The sequence below is a fragment of the Mustelus asterias genome, chromosome 11 (genome assembly GCF_964213995.1).
Source record: "Mustelus asterias chromosome 11, sMusAst1.hap1.1, whole genome shotgun sequence".
NCBI classification, from domain to species: Eukaryota; Metazoa; Chordata; class Chondrichthyes; order Carcharhiniformes; family Triakidae; genus Mustelus; species Mustelus asterias.
In genome coordinates, this window is record NC_135811.1 from 49,561,328 (window position 1) to 49,579,339 (window position 18,012).

At 46.7% G+C, this 18,012-nt stretch overlaps 2 protein-coding genes across 4 annotated transcripts in view; both read right to left on the bottom strand.

Moving 5' to 3' along the window:
* LOC144500524 (tumor necrosis factor receptor superfamily member 6-like) overlaps positions 1-8,902 on the bottom strand; it is a 42,899-nt gene extending 33,997 nt beyond the window's left edge. Inside the window, exons 1-3 of one of the 2 annotated variants that reach the window (XM_078223574.1) lie at positions 8,658-8,901; positions 3,533-3,707; positions 1,290-1,421 (exon numbers count right to left, since the gene is read on the bottom strand). In XM_078223574.1, coding sequence (XP_078079700.1) covers positions 1,290-1,421; positions 3,533-3,707; positions 8,658-8,699 — 349 coding nt within the window. In that variant the 5' untranslated portion in view covers positions 8,700-8,901. Of the gene's footprint in view, positions 1-1,289; positions 1,422-3,532; positions 3,708-8,657 lie in introns of both variants that reach the window. The other variant, XM_078223575.1, reaches the window with a different exon arrangement.
* The window catches only part of lipf (lipase, gastric), a 911,257-nt gene that overhangs the window by 617,932 nt on the left and 275,313 nt on the right, over positions 1-18,012 (bottom strand). The window lies entirely within an intron of this gene.

The following is an 18,012-nucleotide window of genomic DNA, read 5'->3' on the forward strand; positions in this document are numbered from 1 at the left end:
GAAGATTGCGCTAGTATGATTATTCAGCACCAAAACGGCAGTCCAATCCCAATTCTCTTCCCGCACCTAGTGGTGCACTAAGGCAGGCTTTCATCTGTTTCCTTAGCTAGTTATTCCTGGAACAGGTCACTAGTCTGTCGCCAAGGGCTTATAGCTTGAGGGGCACCACTCTGTTTCAAGTGTGGCTGACCAGGAGTCTCTCCCATTCTTACTGCATGACAATGGCATGTTTGGAAGGATTTTGCAGGTTGACACTGAACCTGTTTGGCCACATTATGAACACAGTTTCCTTGGCCATCAAGTCATGGGGTGGAACTCGAATCCGGAGCTTCTGGCTCAGTTGGGAAAAAGATACAAACGTCTGAGGACATGTACCAACCGACTCGAGAACAGCTTCTTCCCTGCTGCCGTCAGACTTTTGAATGGACCTACCACATATTAAGTTGATCTTTCTCTATACCCTAGCTATGACTGTAACACTACATTCTGCACCCTCTCCTTTCCTTCTCTATGAACGGTATGCTTTGGCTGTATAGCACACAAGAAACAATACTTTTCACTGTACACTAGTACGTGTGACAATAATAAATCAGATCAAATCAGAGACGGGGCATTACCCCGAGGATTTAGCAAACTTGTATGAGAACCATAGATTCCCTACAGTGCAGAAGGAGGCCATTTGGCCCATCTAGCATGCACCGACTCTCTGAAAGAGCATCTTATCCAAGCCCGCCACCAATCCCCACGTCCAACCCCCATAACCCCATGCATTCACAATAGCTAATCCACATATCATACACATCTTGGGACACTAAGGGGCAATTTACCATGGACAATCCCCTAACCTACACATCTTAAAGTCTAAAGGTTTAAAGTTTATTTATTAGTGTCACGAGTCGGCTTACATTAACATTGCAATGAAGTTACTGTGAAAATCCCCTGGTTGCCACACTCCGGTGCCTGTTCGGGGACACTGAGGGAGAATTTAGCATGGCCAATGCACTTAACCGGCATGTCTTTCGGACTGTGGGAGAATGTGCAGACTCCGCACAGACAGTGACTCAAGCCGGGAATCGAACCCAGGACTCTGGCGCTGAGAGGCAGCAGTGCTGACCACTGTGCCACCATGCCGATTCTAAGACACAATATCCCATGGACAATCCACCTAACCAGTACATCTTTGAACCACAAGAAAGGTGATGATTTTATTTTCATGCGAGAATTGCAAAGCATTGTCTGAACGGTGGACAGTTTGCAGAAGTATTTTTTGAATAAAATAACATATTTACCACTTCCCTCCTGGCATTGCCTGCACCGATGGCAGTTACTTGAATAATTTTCACCATCCATAAATTCATCGTCTGAACATGGATCACACTTTGTTTCCTTATCACGGGTACAATCTTCCAACAGATGAGTTCCTAAAAAGGCAAATGTAGAGAATACCGAGAGAAATGAAAGGAAACACGAGAATAAAATGTCACCTCGAACCATGAGTAGAGAAAGGCTTACAGCATTCCCAAACATTTCCAAGATATCCTAATAGTTCAAGCCGCAGGGAAATGGAGCCACTTACTGGACTGTCCCCATTTGGTCGCAGTGACAAAATTCAACCCAACTCCCCAGCTCCCACACTTCACCTTTCGCTGCAATCCTCATTCTGGTATTTTTTTCACCTGGCCATTCACACAAAAAAGCAGAAAATGCTGGAACTACTCATCAAGTCGGGTAGCATCTGTGAAGGAAGTGAGTTGACGCTTCAGGTTGACGGCCCTTTAGGAAAATGGAGGTCATCTACTTAAAACACTCTTCTCTGTGCGGACTCTGCCCCCCCCCCCCCACCCCCCCTGCACCCCCACCCCTCCACCTGCTGAGTGCTTTCGAAACACTTCTGACTATGCCATTGCTCTCCTGTCTTTCCTAAACATAAGCCCATTTAAACTCTGCTGGCTGCACCTCATTCTGCGCCCAGTCTCCCCACACCCTGCACCCCTGACCTCAGTGGCCTAAGTTGCCTCTTGATCCTCCAATGCCTTCAACATAAAATGATTATATTTTTATTTGAAGTCAATTTAAAGTTTTTTTTTAGCTTAATTATTAATGTTTAATGTATTGATTATTATTAATTGGGATGGCACAATGGTTAGCATTACTGACTCACGACGCCAGGGACCCGGGTTCGATTCCCAGCTCAGGTCACTGTCTGTGTGGCATTTGCACGTTCTCCCCGTGTCTGCGTGGGTTTCCTCCGGGTGCTCCGGTTTCCTCCCACAGTCCAAAGATGTGTGGGTTAGATAGATTGGCCGTGCTGAATTTCCCCTTAAGTGTCAGGGGGACTGGCTAGGGTAAGTACATGGGGTTGTGGGATTAGGGCCTGGGTGGGATTGTGGTCGGTGCAGACTCGATGGGCCGAATGGCTTCCATCTGCACTGTATGATTCTATGATTCTATGAATGTCACAAGTAGGCTTACATTAACACTGCAATGAAGTTACTGTGAAAATTCTGTCAGGCCTTAACCATCCTTCAGCCGCATGGCCCCTTCCACGTCAAATGTTTCCCTTCCTTTATCTCTAACATTTTATGCAACCCCTCCCACTTTCCTTCACCTTGGGGATGCCAATTCTCCAGGATTCCCCAAGAATTGAAGGTCAGTCTCCAGGACATTGCTGTGCAACCCTGGAGAAAAATCAGGATATTAAAAGAGCTTCTCTTTGCCATTTTCTTTGAAAATTTCTCTTTACCAAACATAAAATTTTGAATAAGGGGGTGGGAGAGTGTAGTAGCTAGCCCCTTTAAGGGACAGTCACTGAGGGAGGTGTCATGTGACCTGCTCGTCCAATCAGGGGCAGAGTTGGGGACATGTTGAGACTTGTCCAAATGGTTGTCGCCAAGAGCTGAGTTTGTAAAGATTGTTTAAAGCACTCTGTAAATAGTTGTTTCTTGTTGTAATAAATCATTTATAAATTAACAGGTGGAGATAATCCTTAAAGGTTTTACAGGGGAGAAACTGTTAGCTCACAGTTAAGTATCATCCAGTTGGCTGATGAGTCTTTTTGCCTTCCAGTTGGCAGTGCGCCCCAAGGATGGGTGTGTTGGTTGACTCATGGCTGGGGAGTGGGGGCAAAACAAGTGATGAAATCTCCAGGAATTCATTTGATCACAGTTGGCAACCCTACCTTCGGCCTTCTCATTGGCAGCCATGCCATTAGCTGCCCACTCATATCTCCATCTCCTTCTCCTTCTGTGACACCCTCTCTAAATCGCACACCTGTCAGCAGGCTTCCTAAAAACTCCTCCGGTATCTGTCTCAATGGACGTTAGTGTCTGATTGCGCTTCAGTGAGGTTTATTTATCAGTGTCACCAGTAGGCTTACATTAACACTGCGATGAAGTTACTGTGAAAATCCCCTGTTACAAAAACACAGTATGCTGCTGTTTCTGTGGAAAACAGCTCGCAGATTCTATACGCAGTAAAACAGTGTGGCAGCAAATCAGTGCATTGGAACCGTTTAGAATTAACACTCACTCACCTGCCTTACATTTGGTGCAACACACCTCTGAACGTTCTGGCTTGTACTGACCAGGCTCACAAGCAACTTGGCTTCTGGAACGCCGCTTCACAAATTCTCCAGGTGCTGAACCCATCTCACTGGCCAATGGTGAACCATTCCTCACTGATGTGGATGAATAGCCACTTATTACAGTCTGCAAAAACATTATGTGGTACAACAGTGATGGGTAGGATTTTTACAAAAGCTCTCCTAATAAATTATTTAAACTTTAAAAAAGGTCAGATTCAGGTAAGTCAGGACACAATCGGGGCGGCACGGTAGCACAAGGGCCGGCACGGTAGCACAGTGGTTAGCACTGCTGCTTCACAGCTCCAGGGACCTGGGTTCGATTCCCGGCTTGGGTCACTGTCTGTGTGGAGTTTGCACATTCTCCTCGTGTCTGCGTGGGTTTCCTCCGGGTGCTCCGGTTTCCTCCCACAGTCCAAAGATGTGTGGGTTAGGTTGATTGGCCATGTTAAAATTGCCCCTTAGTGTACTGGGATGCATAGATTAGAGGGATTAGTGGGTAAAATATGTAGGGATATGGGGGTAGAGCCTGGGTGGGATTGTGGTTGGTGCAGACTCGATGGGCCGAATGGCCTCTTTCTGTACTGTAGGGTTTCTATGATTTCTATGACAATCACAATTAAACCATTTTAAACATGCCAGGGCAGCACAGTGGTTAGCATTGCGGCCTCAAAGCGCCAGGGATCAGGGTTCAGTTCCGGCCTTGGGTGGGTGACTGTATGGAGTTTGCACGTTCTCCCCCGTGGCTGCATGGGTTTCCTCCGGGTGCTCTGGTTTCCTCCCACAGTCCAAAGATGTGCTGGTTAGGTGGATTGGCCATGCTAAATTGCCCCTTAGTGTCAGGGGATTAGCAGAGTAAATACATGGGATTACGGGGATAGGACCTGGGTGGGATTGTTGTTGGTGCAGGCTCAGTGGGTCAAATGGCCTCCTTCTGCACTGTAGAGATTCTATTCTATTTAAAACCAACAGCTCCAAGAATAAAATCGAGCACACAAAAATCTTCATTCATGTGCAATAGTTATGACAAGACCTTTCATGCCCAATTACTGAGGTAGTGCAATTGCTATCAGATATTTAAGATTGGCCATGCTAAATTGACCCTAGTTTCAGGGGGATTAGCAGGGTAAATATATGGGGATAGGGTGGGATTGTTGTCGGTCCAGACTCAATAGGCCGAATGGCCTCCTTCTGTACTGGAGGGATTCTATGATTGCAATGGGGTTACTTTTAAAAAGTTGCATTCATTCCCTGACAAATTGGTTTGAAAGATTTGGGGCAGGATTTTCAACTGCTGCCAGGATTGTGGGGGTGGTGTAGATGGAGTTTAAAATCTGCAGCCCTAGAGGGTGACACTGGATTACACCGGCTCCATAACAGTGTTGAATGTTCAAAGTGAGATTGATGGGGGGAGGGATCAGGGAACCAGCTCACCTCTAATTAGCAGCTCAGTACGTTTCTTGTCAACAAGCCAGTGGGGTCACGAATACTATTTTCAAAAACAATTTTGACAAACCAGAACAGTCTGATGCATATTACTGCACAGCTAACAGGCTCACAGCAGGGGCAAAGGAAAAGGATTTTAATAAAACATTTTAAATTACCGGGTCCCCTTCGGTATTTTGTGCCAGATTTTGAACACTTTTGGCCATTTGCACAGTATCTAATCAGTTTATGCTCCTGGCCCTCTGAGGAGCTACCTGCTCTCTTTGCAAAGGTCAAGGCAGGTCCTGTCATGGCTAACTGCTACCTCTGCCACTACCCAGCTGGAGTCATTTCTTGCCTCCTGGACACACTCAGCACCATGAATTGGGTGTCAAGCAAACATCCTATCCAGTTATCAAATTGCCAGTGTTGATGCCAGGTCAGAGGCCAGAAATTAGCCAGGGGCTGGGTTTCCAAACTGCTCTCAAACTCCAGACAGTACCACAAATTCAGAGCTGATCAAAAACTGTTCTATTATTCTACCACTTAGTACCAACTATCAGCTAGCAAGGAAAGAAAACAGTCTTCCCTCTTGATTATTACGTAACATTTATGTATGTGCGTGCATATGTGTGTGTGCAGATGTGCATTATGTGTATTATAGTTCGCTGTTAATCGAGGAACTCAGCTAGGGTTCTGGGGGCCCAGGTTCGAATCCAGTCTTGGCAGATGGTGGAATTTGAATTCAATAAAATAATATCTGGAATTAAGAATCTATTTTTGGGGGGGGACAGTGGTTTGCACTGCTGCCTCACAGCGCCCGGGACCCGGGTTCGATTCCCGCCTCGGGTCACTGTCGGTGTGGAGTTTGCACATTCACCCCGTGTCTGTGTGGGTTTCCTCCGGGTGCTCCGGCTTCCTCCCACAGTCCAAAGATGTGCGTGTTAAGTTGATTGGCCATGCTAAATTGCCTCTTAGTGTCAGGCAGACTCGCTAGTAGGATAAATACATGGAGCTGTTGGGATAGAGGCTGGGTGGGATTGTGGTCGGTGCAGACTCGATGGGCTGAATGGCCTCCTGCTGCACTGTACAATTCTAGGATTCTATGATGTGTACGTGCATGTGTGCGCGCATGTGCATTATGTGCGTGCATGTGTGTGGGCATGCGTGTGTGCACGTGGGCATCTACGTGCATGAATACATTTGTGTATACATGTATGCATTTGTATATGTATGTACATGTGTGCATATGTGTGTATGTATACAAGCACATGTACATGTATATATGAATGTTTACCATATGTGTGCGTGGGCGAGTATGTGTGAGGCTAGCGGACAAGTAGAGGTGTGGATTTGGCTATTTCACTTTTAAAGACCCTGGGAAAAGTCACTATAAATCACATGCTGATGAGTAGTCACTGGGACAACTCACTGCTGTTAATTGCGACATGGGAAACAGCTCCAACATGAGTCACTAAATGGCGAAACACATTTATGAGAGAACCGAAAGGGAATTTTGGAAAGAAAAGTTTTTTTAATCTAAATATTGAATGAAAAATCTGTTATTAGCCACTATTACACACTTAAAATTCAAAAGAAAAAATTAATTCCAGAAGTAATTTTCATAGATTCTCCTTTTTGTATTTGATTTCTCCAAAGTATATAAACTTCCTTTTCACACTTGGTACAGGAAGCAGTCGATATTTAAATACACTTGCATAGGACTACATTTTTACTGATCCCACAAGGCACTGTAGTAATATTTCTGCACGAGTCATGCAGAGGCCCAGATTAATAAACTTGGAGACACGAGTTCAAATCCCACCATGGCAGCTGGGAAAAGTTAAATTCAATGAATTAAGAATAAAATGCTTTCCACATTAACCATGTCCAGTGAATAATAATGACCTGGAACACACTGTCCAATGAAGGTGATGGGGGCAGAAACAATGGGCGGGATTTTACGGTCTCACTCGAGCGAGACTTGAAATTTCCACCCGAGGTCAACGGACATCCATTGTCTGCACCTCACCCACTCCGAATTCGTGGCAGGCGAGGCAGTAGACTTCCGGCAAATGATTTCAAAAAGGAAATTGGATTGACATTCGAAGGGAATAAATTTGTGCAGCCAAAGAGATCGACCGGGGAAGTGGGCTTGACTGGATTGCTTCATGGAGAGCTAGTATGTATTCAACAGGCCAAAAGGCCTCCTCCATTGCTCTCTAACCCTCCGAAACTAACAGATTGTTCATCGGGTCCAGTAACATTCTTCAGGGGAGCAAAACGATCATCCTTATCTCGTTTGGCCTACATAAAACTCCAAAACACAAGAACCTGACCCTTAACTACTCCCTTACACGCGACTCATGTGGTGAACCACTGTTACTACATGTATGTGCCTGGACACACCCATGCTGCACCTGGCCCGAGACTCCTCCCTTTCCACCTGAGACCCCTCCCTTTCCGCCCAGAGTGGGGTATAAAGGTGATGGTCCCTCCTCCTTGCCTCAGTCTAGACCAGGTCAGCTCCAAGGGTGTGCTCCTGTTCTCTGTGAATAAAAGCCTATTAGTTTCGTGTCGTAATTGATAGTGCATCAACTCAAACCACTAAGAAGAAACAGCACCAAGGATGTACTTAGACTACAGCTATAGGTTGAGGTGATGTCTCACCACCACATTCTTGAGAGCAGCAATACATACGGGGCCTTGCCAGTGACATTTACATCCCAAAGGCCATTTTAAAACATCACAATCACACACCATTTACCAACACGCGCACTCACAACAAAAAACAGAACCCTTCAGGATACTTAACACATCTCCTGCCACTGCTCATAGAATCATGGAAACCCTACAGTGCAGAAGGAGGCCATTTGGCCCATCGAGTCTGCACCGACCACAATCCCACCCAGGCCCTACCCCCACATATTTACCCGCGAATCCCTCTAACCTACGCATCTCAGGACTCTAAGGGTCAATTTTTAACCTAACCCGCACATCTTTCAGACTGTGGGAGGAAACCGGAGCACCAGGAGGAAACCCACGCAGACACGAGGAGAATGTGCAAACTCCACACAGACAGTGACCCAAGCCGGGAATCGAACCCAGGTCCCTGGAGCTGTGAAGCAGCGGTGCTAACCACTGTGCTACCGTGCCGCCCCATGATTAAAGCTGGTGTAGGTCCTGGTTAGTTTAATAGCTGTCTGACATGGTGACCTCAATATCTAATGCCAGTGAAAGCTTTGAGTGAATCATACATAAAGATATTTTTAAATGTATTTTACAGTAATGTGTGTGAAATATTCCGATCCACACCACACATTGACACATCTTGGGCGGGTGAATGTAAAAAATAAACTCGCAGTCAATAATAGTTTCGTTACAGTATTGAATTTGAGTTTAAGGAAAAGCCCCACAGGTTAAACTGAAAGTAGTGGCTGCTAAGTGAGGCCTTGAATTCTGCCCCAGTCTGTCTCCTGGGCTAACTGCCCTCCCCGTGTTCAAGCTGCCCTGGAAGGGGCAGACAACCCTGACTGATCAGACAGCGCTGCCCAGAGACTCAGCTCCCTGGACAAGCTGCTGAGTTGTCTCTGCGTTAAACCCAGCCCCTCTGTCAGCCTCCGGGCTGCCGGCACCCCCCTCATCCACTCACCAGCGAAGCCAACACCAGCACTGCAGGTCCCTGTAGCTTCATGGTCCCCGAAAAATGACAAGAGCTCCAAGAACCGGCAATTCAAGCTGCGAAAATGAAAGCAGTGAACAGAGAGCAACCCTCTCCGGTTCCGGGGCAGCAATTCCAAATAAGGTATATTAATCAATGTAGCTTTTATTTTCACTGCCCTGGTCCTTTGCTTCGTACCCCAGAGCAGACACGCACTGTTGTGCTTGACCAGATGAAGCTTTGGCAGTGGGAGCAGAGGTTCAGTGTGTGTGGGTTCCACGCCCCAAAGCAGCGCAGGATCCGGGTTGGCTGTTTCAGTGCTGAGTGGCTGCTGCATCGCCAGAGTTCCTCAAACCACGCCGGCTTTCTTTCCAAGCAAGGGATTTTCCCGGTGTCTTGACCAATATTTGTCCCTCAGCCGACATCTCCTCCCGATACCAAGCCCTAAGAGGGTCTGAGCGACTGTGGATTTCCCATTGACTTACGCCTAGCAAAGTATTGTCTATCTCTTGGGCTGTATGTCTCACATTGGATGTTTACAGTGAATATTATATGTAGCAGATTGTGTGGAAACACTTTAGAGTGCATTGTGATCTGTGTAAACAACTCCAATACCATTGCAGCATTTTACTGACCATTCTGACATGTCTGTAATGGTTCTTTGACTGCACTGAAGCACCTCCAGAGTGCAACATGGTCTATGTACAGAAGCTGAATATGATTCATAGAAAATCATAGAATCATAGAAACCCTACAGTGCAGAAGGAGGCCATTCGGCCCATCGAGTCTGCACCGACCACAATCCCACCCAGGCCCTACCCCACATATTTACCCGCTAATCCCTCTAACCTATGCATCCCAGGACTCTAAGGGGCAATTTTTAACCTGGCCAATCAACCTAACCCGCACATCTTTGGACTGTGGGAGGAAACCGGAGCACCCGGAGGAAACCCACGCAAACACGAGGAGAATGTGCAAACCCCACACAGACAGTGACCCGAGCCGGGAATCGAACCCGGGTCCCTGGAGCTGTGAAGCAGCAGTGCTAACCACTGTGCTACCGATTGCACAGTGTGTGATGGCCATTCTGAAATGGGGGCGGGGAGGGTGCAGACCATTGCAAAGGTCCATTGACCTCAGGTGGGGTTTTCCGGTTTTGGTACAAGTGAGGCCATAAAATCCCACCCTGTGAGTGTGAGGGAGAGAGTGTGTGTGAGAGAAAGTGTGTGTGAGGGTGAGAGTGAGAGTGTGTGGGTGGGATTTTATGGCCATGCCCACCCCAAAATCGGAAAATCCCACCCAAGGTCAAGGGTCCTTTGCCTGGTCTGCCCACTATGATTCCGGTGGCAGACAGGATGGGAAAATTCCCCCTGTATGTGTGAGAGAGAGAGGGGGCGTGCACCCGTGAGAGGGGGCATGAGTGTGTAGAACATAGAACATTACAGCGCAGTACAGGCCCTTCGGCCCTCGATGTTGCGCCGACCAGTGGTACCAATCTAAAGCCCCTCTAATCTACACTATTCCAATATCATCCATATGTTTATCCAATAACCACTTGAACATTCTCAACGTTGACGAGTCCACCACTGTTGCAGGCAGGGCATTCCACGCCCTTACTACTCTCTGAGTAAAGAACCTACCTCTAACATCTGTCCTATATCTCTCACCCCTCAATTTAAAGCTATGTCCCCTCGTGCTAGCCAACACCATCCGAGGAAAAAGGGTCTCACTATCCACCCTATCTAATCCTCTGATCATCTTGTATGCCTCTATTAAGTCACCTCTTAACCTCTCTAACGAAAACAACCTCGAGCCCCTCAGCCTTTCCTCATACGATTTTCCCACCATACCAGGCAACATCCTGGTAAATCTCCTCTGCACCCTTTCCAACACTTCCACATCTTTCCTATAATACGGCGACCAGAACTGTACGCGATACTCCAAATGCGGCCGCACCAGAGTTTTGTACAGTTGCAGCATGACCTCCTGGCTCCGAAACTCAATCCCTCTACCAATAAAAGCTAACACACCGTACACCTTCTTAACAACCCTATCAACCTGGGTGCCAACTTTCAGGGATCTATGCACATGGACACCCAGATCCCTCTGTTCATCCACACTACCAAGTATCTTACCATTAGCCCAGTACTCTGTATTCCTGTTACTCCTTCCAAAGTGAATCACCTCACACTTTTCCGCATTAAACTCCATTTGCCACCTCTCAGCCCAGCTCTGCAGCTTATCTATGTCCCTCTGTAACCTGCCACTTCCCTCTGCACTGTCTACAACTCCACCGATTTTAGTGTCATCTGCAAATTTACTAATCCATCCTTCCACGCCCTCATCCAAGTCATTAACAAAAATGACAAACAGCAGTGGCCCCAAAACAGATCCTTGCGGTACACCACGAGTAACTGAACTCCAGGATGAATATTTCCCATCAACCACCACCCTTTGTTTTCTTACAGCTAGCCAATTCCTGATCCAAACCACTAAATCACCCTCAATCCCATGTGTCCGTATTTTCTGCAAAAGCTTACCATGGGGAACCTTATCAAACGCTTTGCTGAAATCCATATACACCACATCAACCACTTTACCCTCATCCACCTCTTTGGTCACCTTCTCAAAGAACTCAATAAGGTTTGTGAGGCACGACCTACCCTTCACAAAACCGTGCTGACTATCCCTAATCAAATTATTCCTTTCTAGGTGATTATAAATCCTATCTCTTATAATCCTTTCCAATACTTTGCCCACAACAGAAGTAAGGCTCACCGGTCTATAATTACCAGGGTTGTCCCTACTCCCCTTCTTGAACAAGGGGACAACATTTGCTATCCTCCAGTCTTCTGGCACTGTTCCTGTAGACAATGACGACACAAAGATCAAAGCCAAAGGCTCTGCAATCTCCTCTCTAGCCTCCCAGAGAATCCTAGGATAAATCCCATCCGGCCCAGGGGACTTACCTATTTTTACCCTTTCCAGAATTGCTAACACCTCCTCCTTATGAACATCAATCCCATCCAGTCCAACAGCCTGCATCTCAGTACTCCCCTCGACAACACTGTCCCTCTCCAGTGTGAATACCGATGAAAAATATTCATTTAGTGCCTCTCGTATCTCTTCAGACTCCACGTACAACTTCCCACTCCTGTCCTTGACTGGCCCTAATCTTATCCTAGTCATTCTTTTACTCCTGACATACCTATAGAAAGCTTTAGGGTTTTCCTTGATCCTACCTGCCAAAGACTTCTCATGTCCCCTCCTGGCTCTTCTTAACTCTTTAGGTCCTTCCTGGCTAACTTGTAACTCTCAAGCGCCCTAACTGAGCCTTCACGTCTCATCTTAACATAAGTCTCCTTCTTCCTCTTCACAAGAGATTCAACCTCCTTAGTAAACCACGGTTCCCTCACACGTCTGCTTCCTCCCTGCCTGACAGGTACATATTTATCAAGGACGTGTAGTAGCTGTTTCTTGAACAAGTTCCACATTACAATTGTGCCCATCCCCTGCAGTTTCCTTCCCCAACCTATGCCAGCTAAATCTCGCCTAATCGCATCATAATTTCCTTTCCCCCAGCTATAACTCTTGCCCTTTGGTATATACCTATCCTTTTCCATTGCTAAAATAAACGTAATCGAATTGTGGTCACTGTCACCAAAGTGCTCACCTACCTCCAAATCTAACATCTGGCCTGGTTCATTACCCAGTACCAAATCCAATGTGGCCTCGCCTCTTGTTGGTCTATCTACATACTGCGTCAGGAAGCCTTCCTGCACACACTGGACAAAAACCGACCCCTCTAAAGTACTCGAACTATAGCTTTTCCAGTCAATATTTGTAAAGTTAAAGTCCCCCAGTACAACTACCCTGTTACTTTCGCTCCTATCCAGAATCATCTTTGCAATCTTTTCCTCTACATCTCTGGAACTTTTCGGAGGTCTATAAAAAACTCCCAACAGGGTGACCTCTCCTTTCCTGTTGCTAACCTCAGCCCAAACTACCTCAGTAGACGAGTCCTCATCAAATGTCCTTTCTGCCACCGTAATACTGTCCTTGACTAACAATGCCTCACCTCCCCCTCTTTTACCACCTTCCCTGCACTTACTGAAACATCTAAACCCCGGAACCTGCAACAACCATTCCTGTCCCTGCTCTATCCATGTCTCCGAGATGGCCACAACATCAAAATCCCAGGTACCAACCCATGCTGCAAGCTCACCCACCTTATTCCGGATGCTCCTGGCGTTGAAGTATACACACTTCAAACCGCCTTCCTGCCTGCCAGTACACTCCTGCGACTCTGTAAAATGTGTGGTAGTGCAAAAACTACTTCATAGACAATTTATCTGTTTATTTCTTTATTAATTAATTAGTGTCCCCCAGTTGCCTTACATTAATAATGTAATTAAGTTACCGTGCAAGGGTACACCAAGGGGAAATTTAGTATGGCCAATTCACTTAACTAGCACATCTATGGAGTGTGGGAGGAAACCGGAGCACCCAGAGGAAACCCACGCAGACAGGGAAGAACATGCAAACTCCACACAGGTAGAGATTCTGTGAGGCAACAGTACTAACCACTGTGCCACCGTGCTGCCCATAGACGAATGGATTACTTGTCTGTCTCCTCGCCATGCTGGCTTTCCTGCTGTCTATCATGGCCCTCCCATGTTTGTTATTCCTCAGTCCTCGGGATTGATCTCCTGTGTCCCTTCCTTGTTCCATACCTTCTCCTCTCTGTTGTGGTCTCCTTGTGTCCTCCTTTTCCTGCTCTGTCCTTGGCTTTCGTTCGGGTAGAGTCTGGGGTGGGGGAAAAGAGTTTGCTTTTTAGGGATGGTGGAATCCTCTTTGGGGTTGTTTGTCTGGCCTTCATCTGTGTTTGTGTTCAGAGGACCTGGCCATTAGTGACCCGTTCACCTGTGGTTTCCTCATGGCACGTGGCTTGTGTTTATTCTGGTTTCCCAGTTGTGTTATAGAACATAGAAAGCCACAGCACAAACAGGCCCTTCGGCCCACAAGTTGCGCCGATCACATCCCCACCTCTAGGCCTATCTATAGCCCTCAATCCCATTAAATCCCATGTACTCATCCAGAAGTCTCTTAAAAGACCCCAACGAGTTTGTCTCCACCACCACCGACGTCAGCCGATTCCACTCACCCACCACCCTCTGAGTGAAAAACTTACCCCAGACATCTCCTCTGTACCTACCCCCCAGCACCTTAAACCTGTGTCCTCTCGTAGCAACCATTTCAGCCCTTGGAAATAGCCTCTGAGAGTCTACCCTATCCAGACCTCTCAACATCTTGTAAACCTCTATCAGGTCACCTCTCATCCTTCGTCTCTCCAGGGAGAAGAGACCAAGCTCCCTCAACCTATCCTCATAAGGCATGCCCCCCAATCCAGGCAACATCCTTGTAAATCTCCTCTGCACCCTTTCAATGGCTTCAACATCTTTCCTGTAATGAGGTGACCAGAACTGCGCGCAGTACTCCAAGTGGGGTCTAACCAGGGTCCTATAAAGCTGCAGCATTATCTCCCGACTCCTAAACTCAATCCCTCGATTAATGAAGGCCAGTACGCCGTACGCCTTCTTGACCGCATCCTCCACCTGCGAGGCCGATTTAAGAGTCCTATGGACCCGGACCCCAAGGTCCTTCTGATCCTCTACACTGCTAAGAATGGTACCCTTCATATTATACTGCTGCTTCATCCCATTGGATCTGCCAAAATGGATCACCACACACTTATCCGGGTTGAAGTCCATCTGCCACTTCTCCGCCCAGTCTTGCATTCTATCTATGTCTCGCTGCAACTTCTGACATCCCTCCAAACTATCCACAACACCACCTACCTTGGTGTCGTCAGCAAACTTACCAACCCATCCCTCCACTTCCTCATCCAGGTCATTTATGAAAATGACAAACAGCAAGGGTCCCAGAACAGATCCCTGGGGCACTCCACTGGTCACTGACCTCCATGCAGAGAAAGACCCCTCCACAGCCACTCTCTGCCTTCTGCAGGCAAGCCAGTTCTGGATCCACAAGGCAACAGCCCCTTGGATCCCATGCCCTCTCACTTTCTCAAGAAGTCTTGCATGGGGGACCTTATCGAACGCCTTGCTGAAGTCCATATAGACCACATCCACCGCTCTTCCTTCGTCAATGTGTTTGGTCACATTTTCAAAGAACTCAACCAGGCTCGTAAGGCACGACCTGCCCTTGACAAAGCCGTGCTGACTACTTTTGATCATACTAAACTTCTCTAGATGATCATAATTCCTGTCTCTCAGGATCCTCTCCATCAACTTACCAACCACTGAGGTTAGACTCACCGGTCGGTAATTTCCCGGGCTGTCCCTGTTCCCTTTCTTGAATATAGGGACCACATCTGCAATCCTCCAATCCTCCGGAACCTCTCCCGTCTCCATCGACGATGCAAAGATCATCGCCAAGGGCTCCGCAATCTCCTCCCTCGCCTCCCACAGTAACCTGGGGTACATCCCATCCGGTCCCGGCGACTTACCAACCTTGATGCCATTCAATAGTTCCAACACATCCTCTTTCTTTATGTCCACATGCTCGATCCTTTCTGTCCACCGCAAACCAGCAGTACAACCACCCAGATCCCTTTCCACCGTGAATACCGAGGTAAAGTATTCATTAAGCAGCTCCGCCATTTCTAACGGTTCCGCACAAACTTTTCCCCCTTCACCTTTTAAGGGTCCTATGCCTTCACATCTCATCCTTTTACTCTTGACATATTTGTAGAAAGCCTTGGGATTCTCCTTAATCTTACCCGCCAAGGTCTTCTCATGACCCCTTCTCGCTCTCCTAATTTCCTTCTTAAGCTCCTTCCTATATCCCGTATACTCCTCTAAATCCTTAACACCTCCTAGCTCTCTGAACCTTCTGTACGCCTCTCTTTTCTTATTCACCAGGTTCATCACAACCTTCGTGCACCACGGTTCCCGTACCCTACCAACACCCCCCTGTCTCATCGGAACGTTGTCATGCAGAGCTCCAGACAAACATTCCTTGAAAATCCTCCACTTTCCTTCGGTACTTTTCCCCAAGAATGCCTCCTTCCAATTTACCCGTCTAATTTCCTCCCTGATGACACTGTATTTCCCTTTACTCCAGAGAAACACTTTCCTAGCCTGCCTGATCCTATCTCTTTCCAATGCTATCGTGAAGGAGATAGAATTATGATCGCTATCCCCAAGATGCTCACCCACCGAGAGATCCTCCACCTGTCCAGGTTCATTAGCCAGCACCAGATCAAGTACAGCCTCTCCTCTAGTAGGCTGAGAAAGAGGAATGCAAAGGTAGTAATCTCGGGATTGCTGCCTGTGCCGCGGGAGAGTGAGAACATGAATCGGTGGAGAATGAATGCGTGGCTGAGGGACTGGAGCAAGGGACAAGGATTTGGGTACTTGGATCATTGGGACCTCTTTAGGGGCATGTGTGACCTGTTTAAAAAAGACGGGTGGCACTTGAATCCCACTGGTGTTCGTGTGGTGGTTCCTTATTTCCTCTGGTATTACCAGGTGTTCACAAGTCTTGCAATTTCTACTTCTATATTTCCTCTTCTGAGGTCGTTTTATCCGCCTTCTAACATGTCCTTCAGATTTTTGTGTCGTTTGTCGGCTGTTATGATGTTGTAATTTTCTAAGGTTCTGTTGTTCTTTTTTAAGTTTGCAAAATTGTATTTCACTATTCTACTTATTTCCCTACCCTGTGGGCAGTATGTGATGATTAGTGGTATGATGGATCTCCCTTCCTTTTTCTGTGCTGCCTCTCTTTTTGATCTTAGCAAGTTTGATTTGAGGTGTCTTAGGAACCTCTTGGTGTACCCCCTCCCTTTAAGTGCTTGGAAAGGGTTGTTGTTGCCCTTTCAAAGTCTGCTTGTTTGCTGCATATGCAGTAGAAGTGGGATAGATGTGATTTTACTAAGCCCTTTAATGTATGTCGTGGGTGATGGTTGTGTGTATGTTGGAATGCATGTGTGTCTGTGGGCTTGAAGAATACTTTAGTGACCAATTCGCAGGTGTTTGCATTATCCTGTGGTGATTTAAATACTGTTGTGTCCAGGAAGTCTATTTGATCCTTCTGTATTTTTGTTTTGATTTTGATTGACAGGTGGTGGTTGTTTAGTGTGTTGGTGAAGTCCTCCATTTCTGCCTGTGTGTGTGGCCATACTCCCCAGATATCATCCAGATATCTGTAGTAGTGTAAGGGTGTTTTGGGGCATTTCTCAAATGCACTGTTTTCCCATTCTGCCATGTAGATGTTTGTATATGCTGGTGCAAGCTTTTTACCCATGGCTGCCCCCTTGACCTGTAGGCAGTACTTGTTATTGAATTCAAAATCGTTCCTAATCAGTCCCAGGTGTAATAATCAAATTATTGCCTCATTGGGTCTGTCCCCTGGGGGAACCTTCTGAAGGTTTTTCTTACTGCCCCAATTCCCCGATCTGTCTCTGTTTGTGTACAGACTCTCAACGTCCATTGTGAACAGGAGGCTGTTTGATTGGATTGTCAGAGAGTTTACTATTTGTACAAAATGGTAGGTATCTTGATGTAGCTTGGGTGTTTCCCTGATATTGGATTCAGAAAGTAGTCGATGTATTCTGCTATATTATAAGACTCACTGCCACAGTCCAATACTATGGGTCTGCCCGTGGGTATTGTTCCAGGTACTGTCCATGTGTCTGGGTGTTTGTGTATTTTTGGGAGCATGTAGAAGACCCTGGGGCGTGGGTGCTGGCCCGCTAGATATTTTCTTTGTCTTTTGTTAATGTACCGTCTGCTAATAGTTGATCTAGGCTGTTCCCAATGATTTGCTTGGTTTCTGGATAGATAGGCCTGTCTAGTTGTTCATAGTGTTCCCTATTGTGGAGTTGCCTATGTGCCTCCAGTAGATATTGCTGTCTGTCCGTTATGACAATGTTGCTACCTTTGTCTGCTGGTTTTATTATTATGTCCCTGTACTCCCTGAGTTCCCTTATGGCCTGTCTTTCTGTTTTAGTAAGATTTGGTTTATTTTTTAATTGTGGGATCCTTGCTGTTTCCACCCTTGTTGCTGCAATGAATTCTAGTGTCTCCATGCTGATTGTGTCCCTGGGAGGTTTCCATGTGGATTTTGATGTGAATGGGAGTCTGTCCAACTCTCCCCCTTCAAAGTAGTCTACTAGTTTTATTTTTCTGTAGAAGTCTTTGAGATCGCCCTCCATTTGGCTGGGTTTTAGGTTTGCTGTGGGTACAAAGGAAAGACCCTTCTCTAAGGTTTTCTTTGTGTTTCTGTCAGCTAGAAGATAGTGCTCAGGTTTATGACTGTCTTT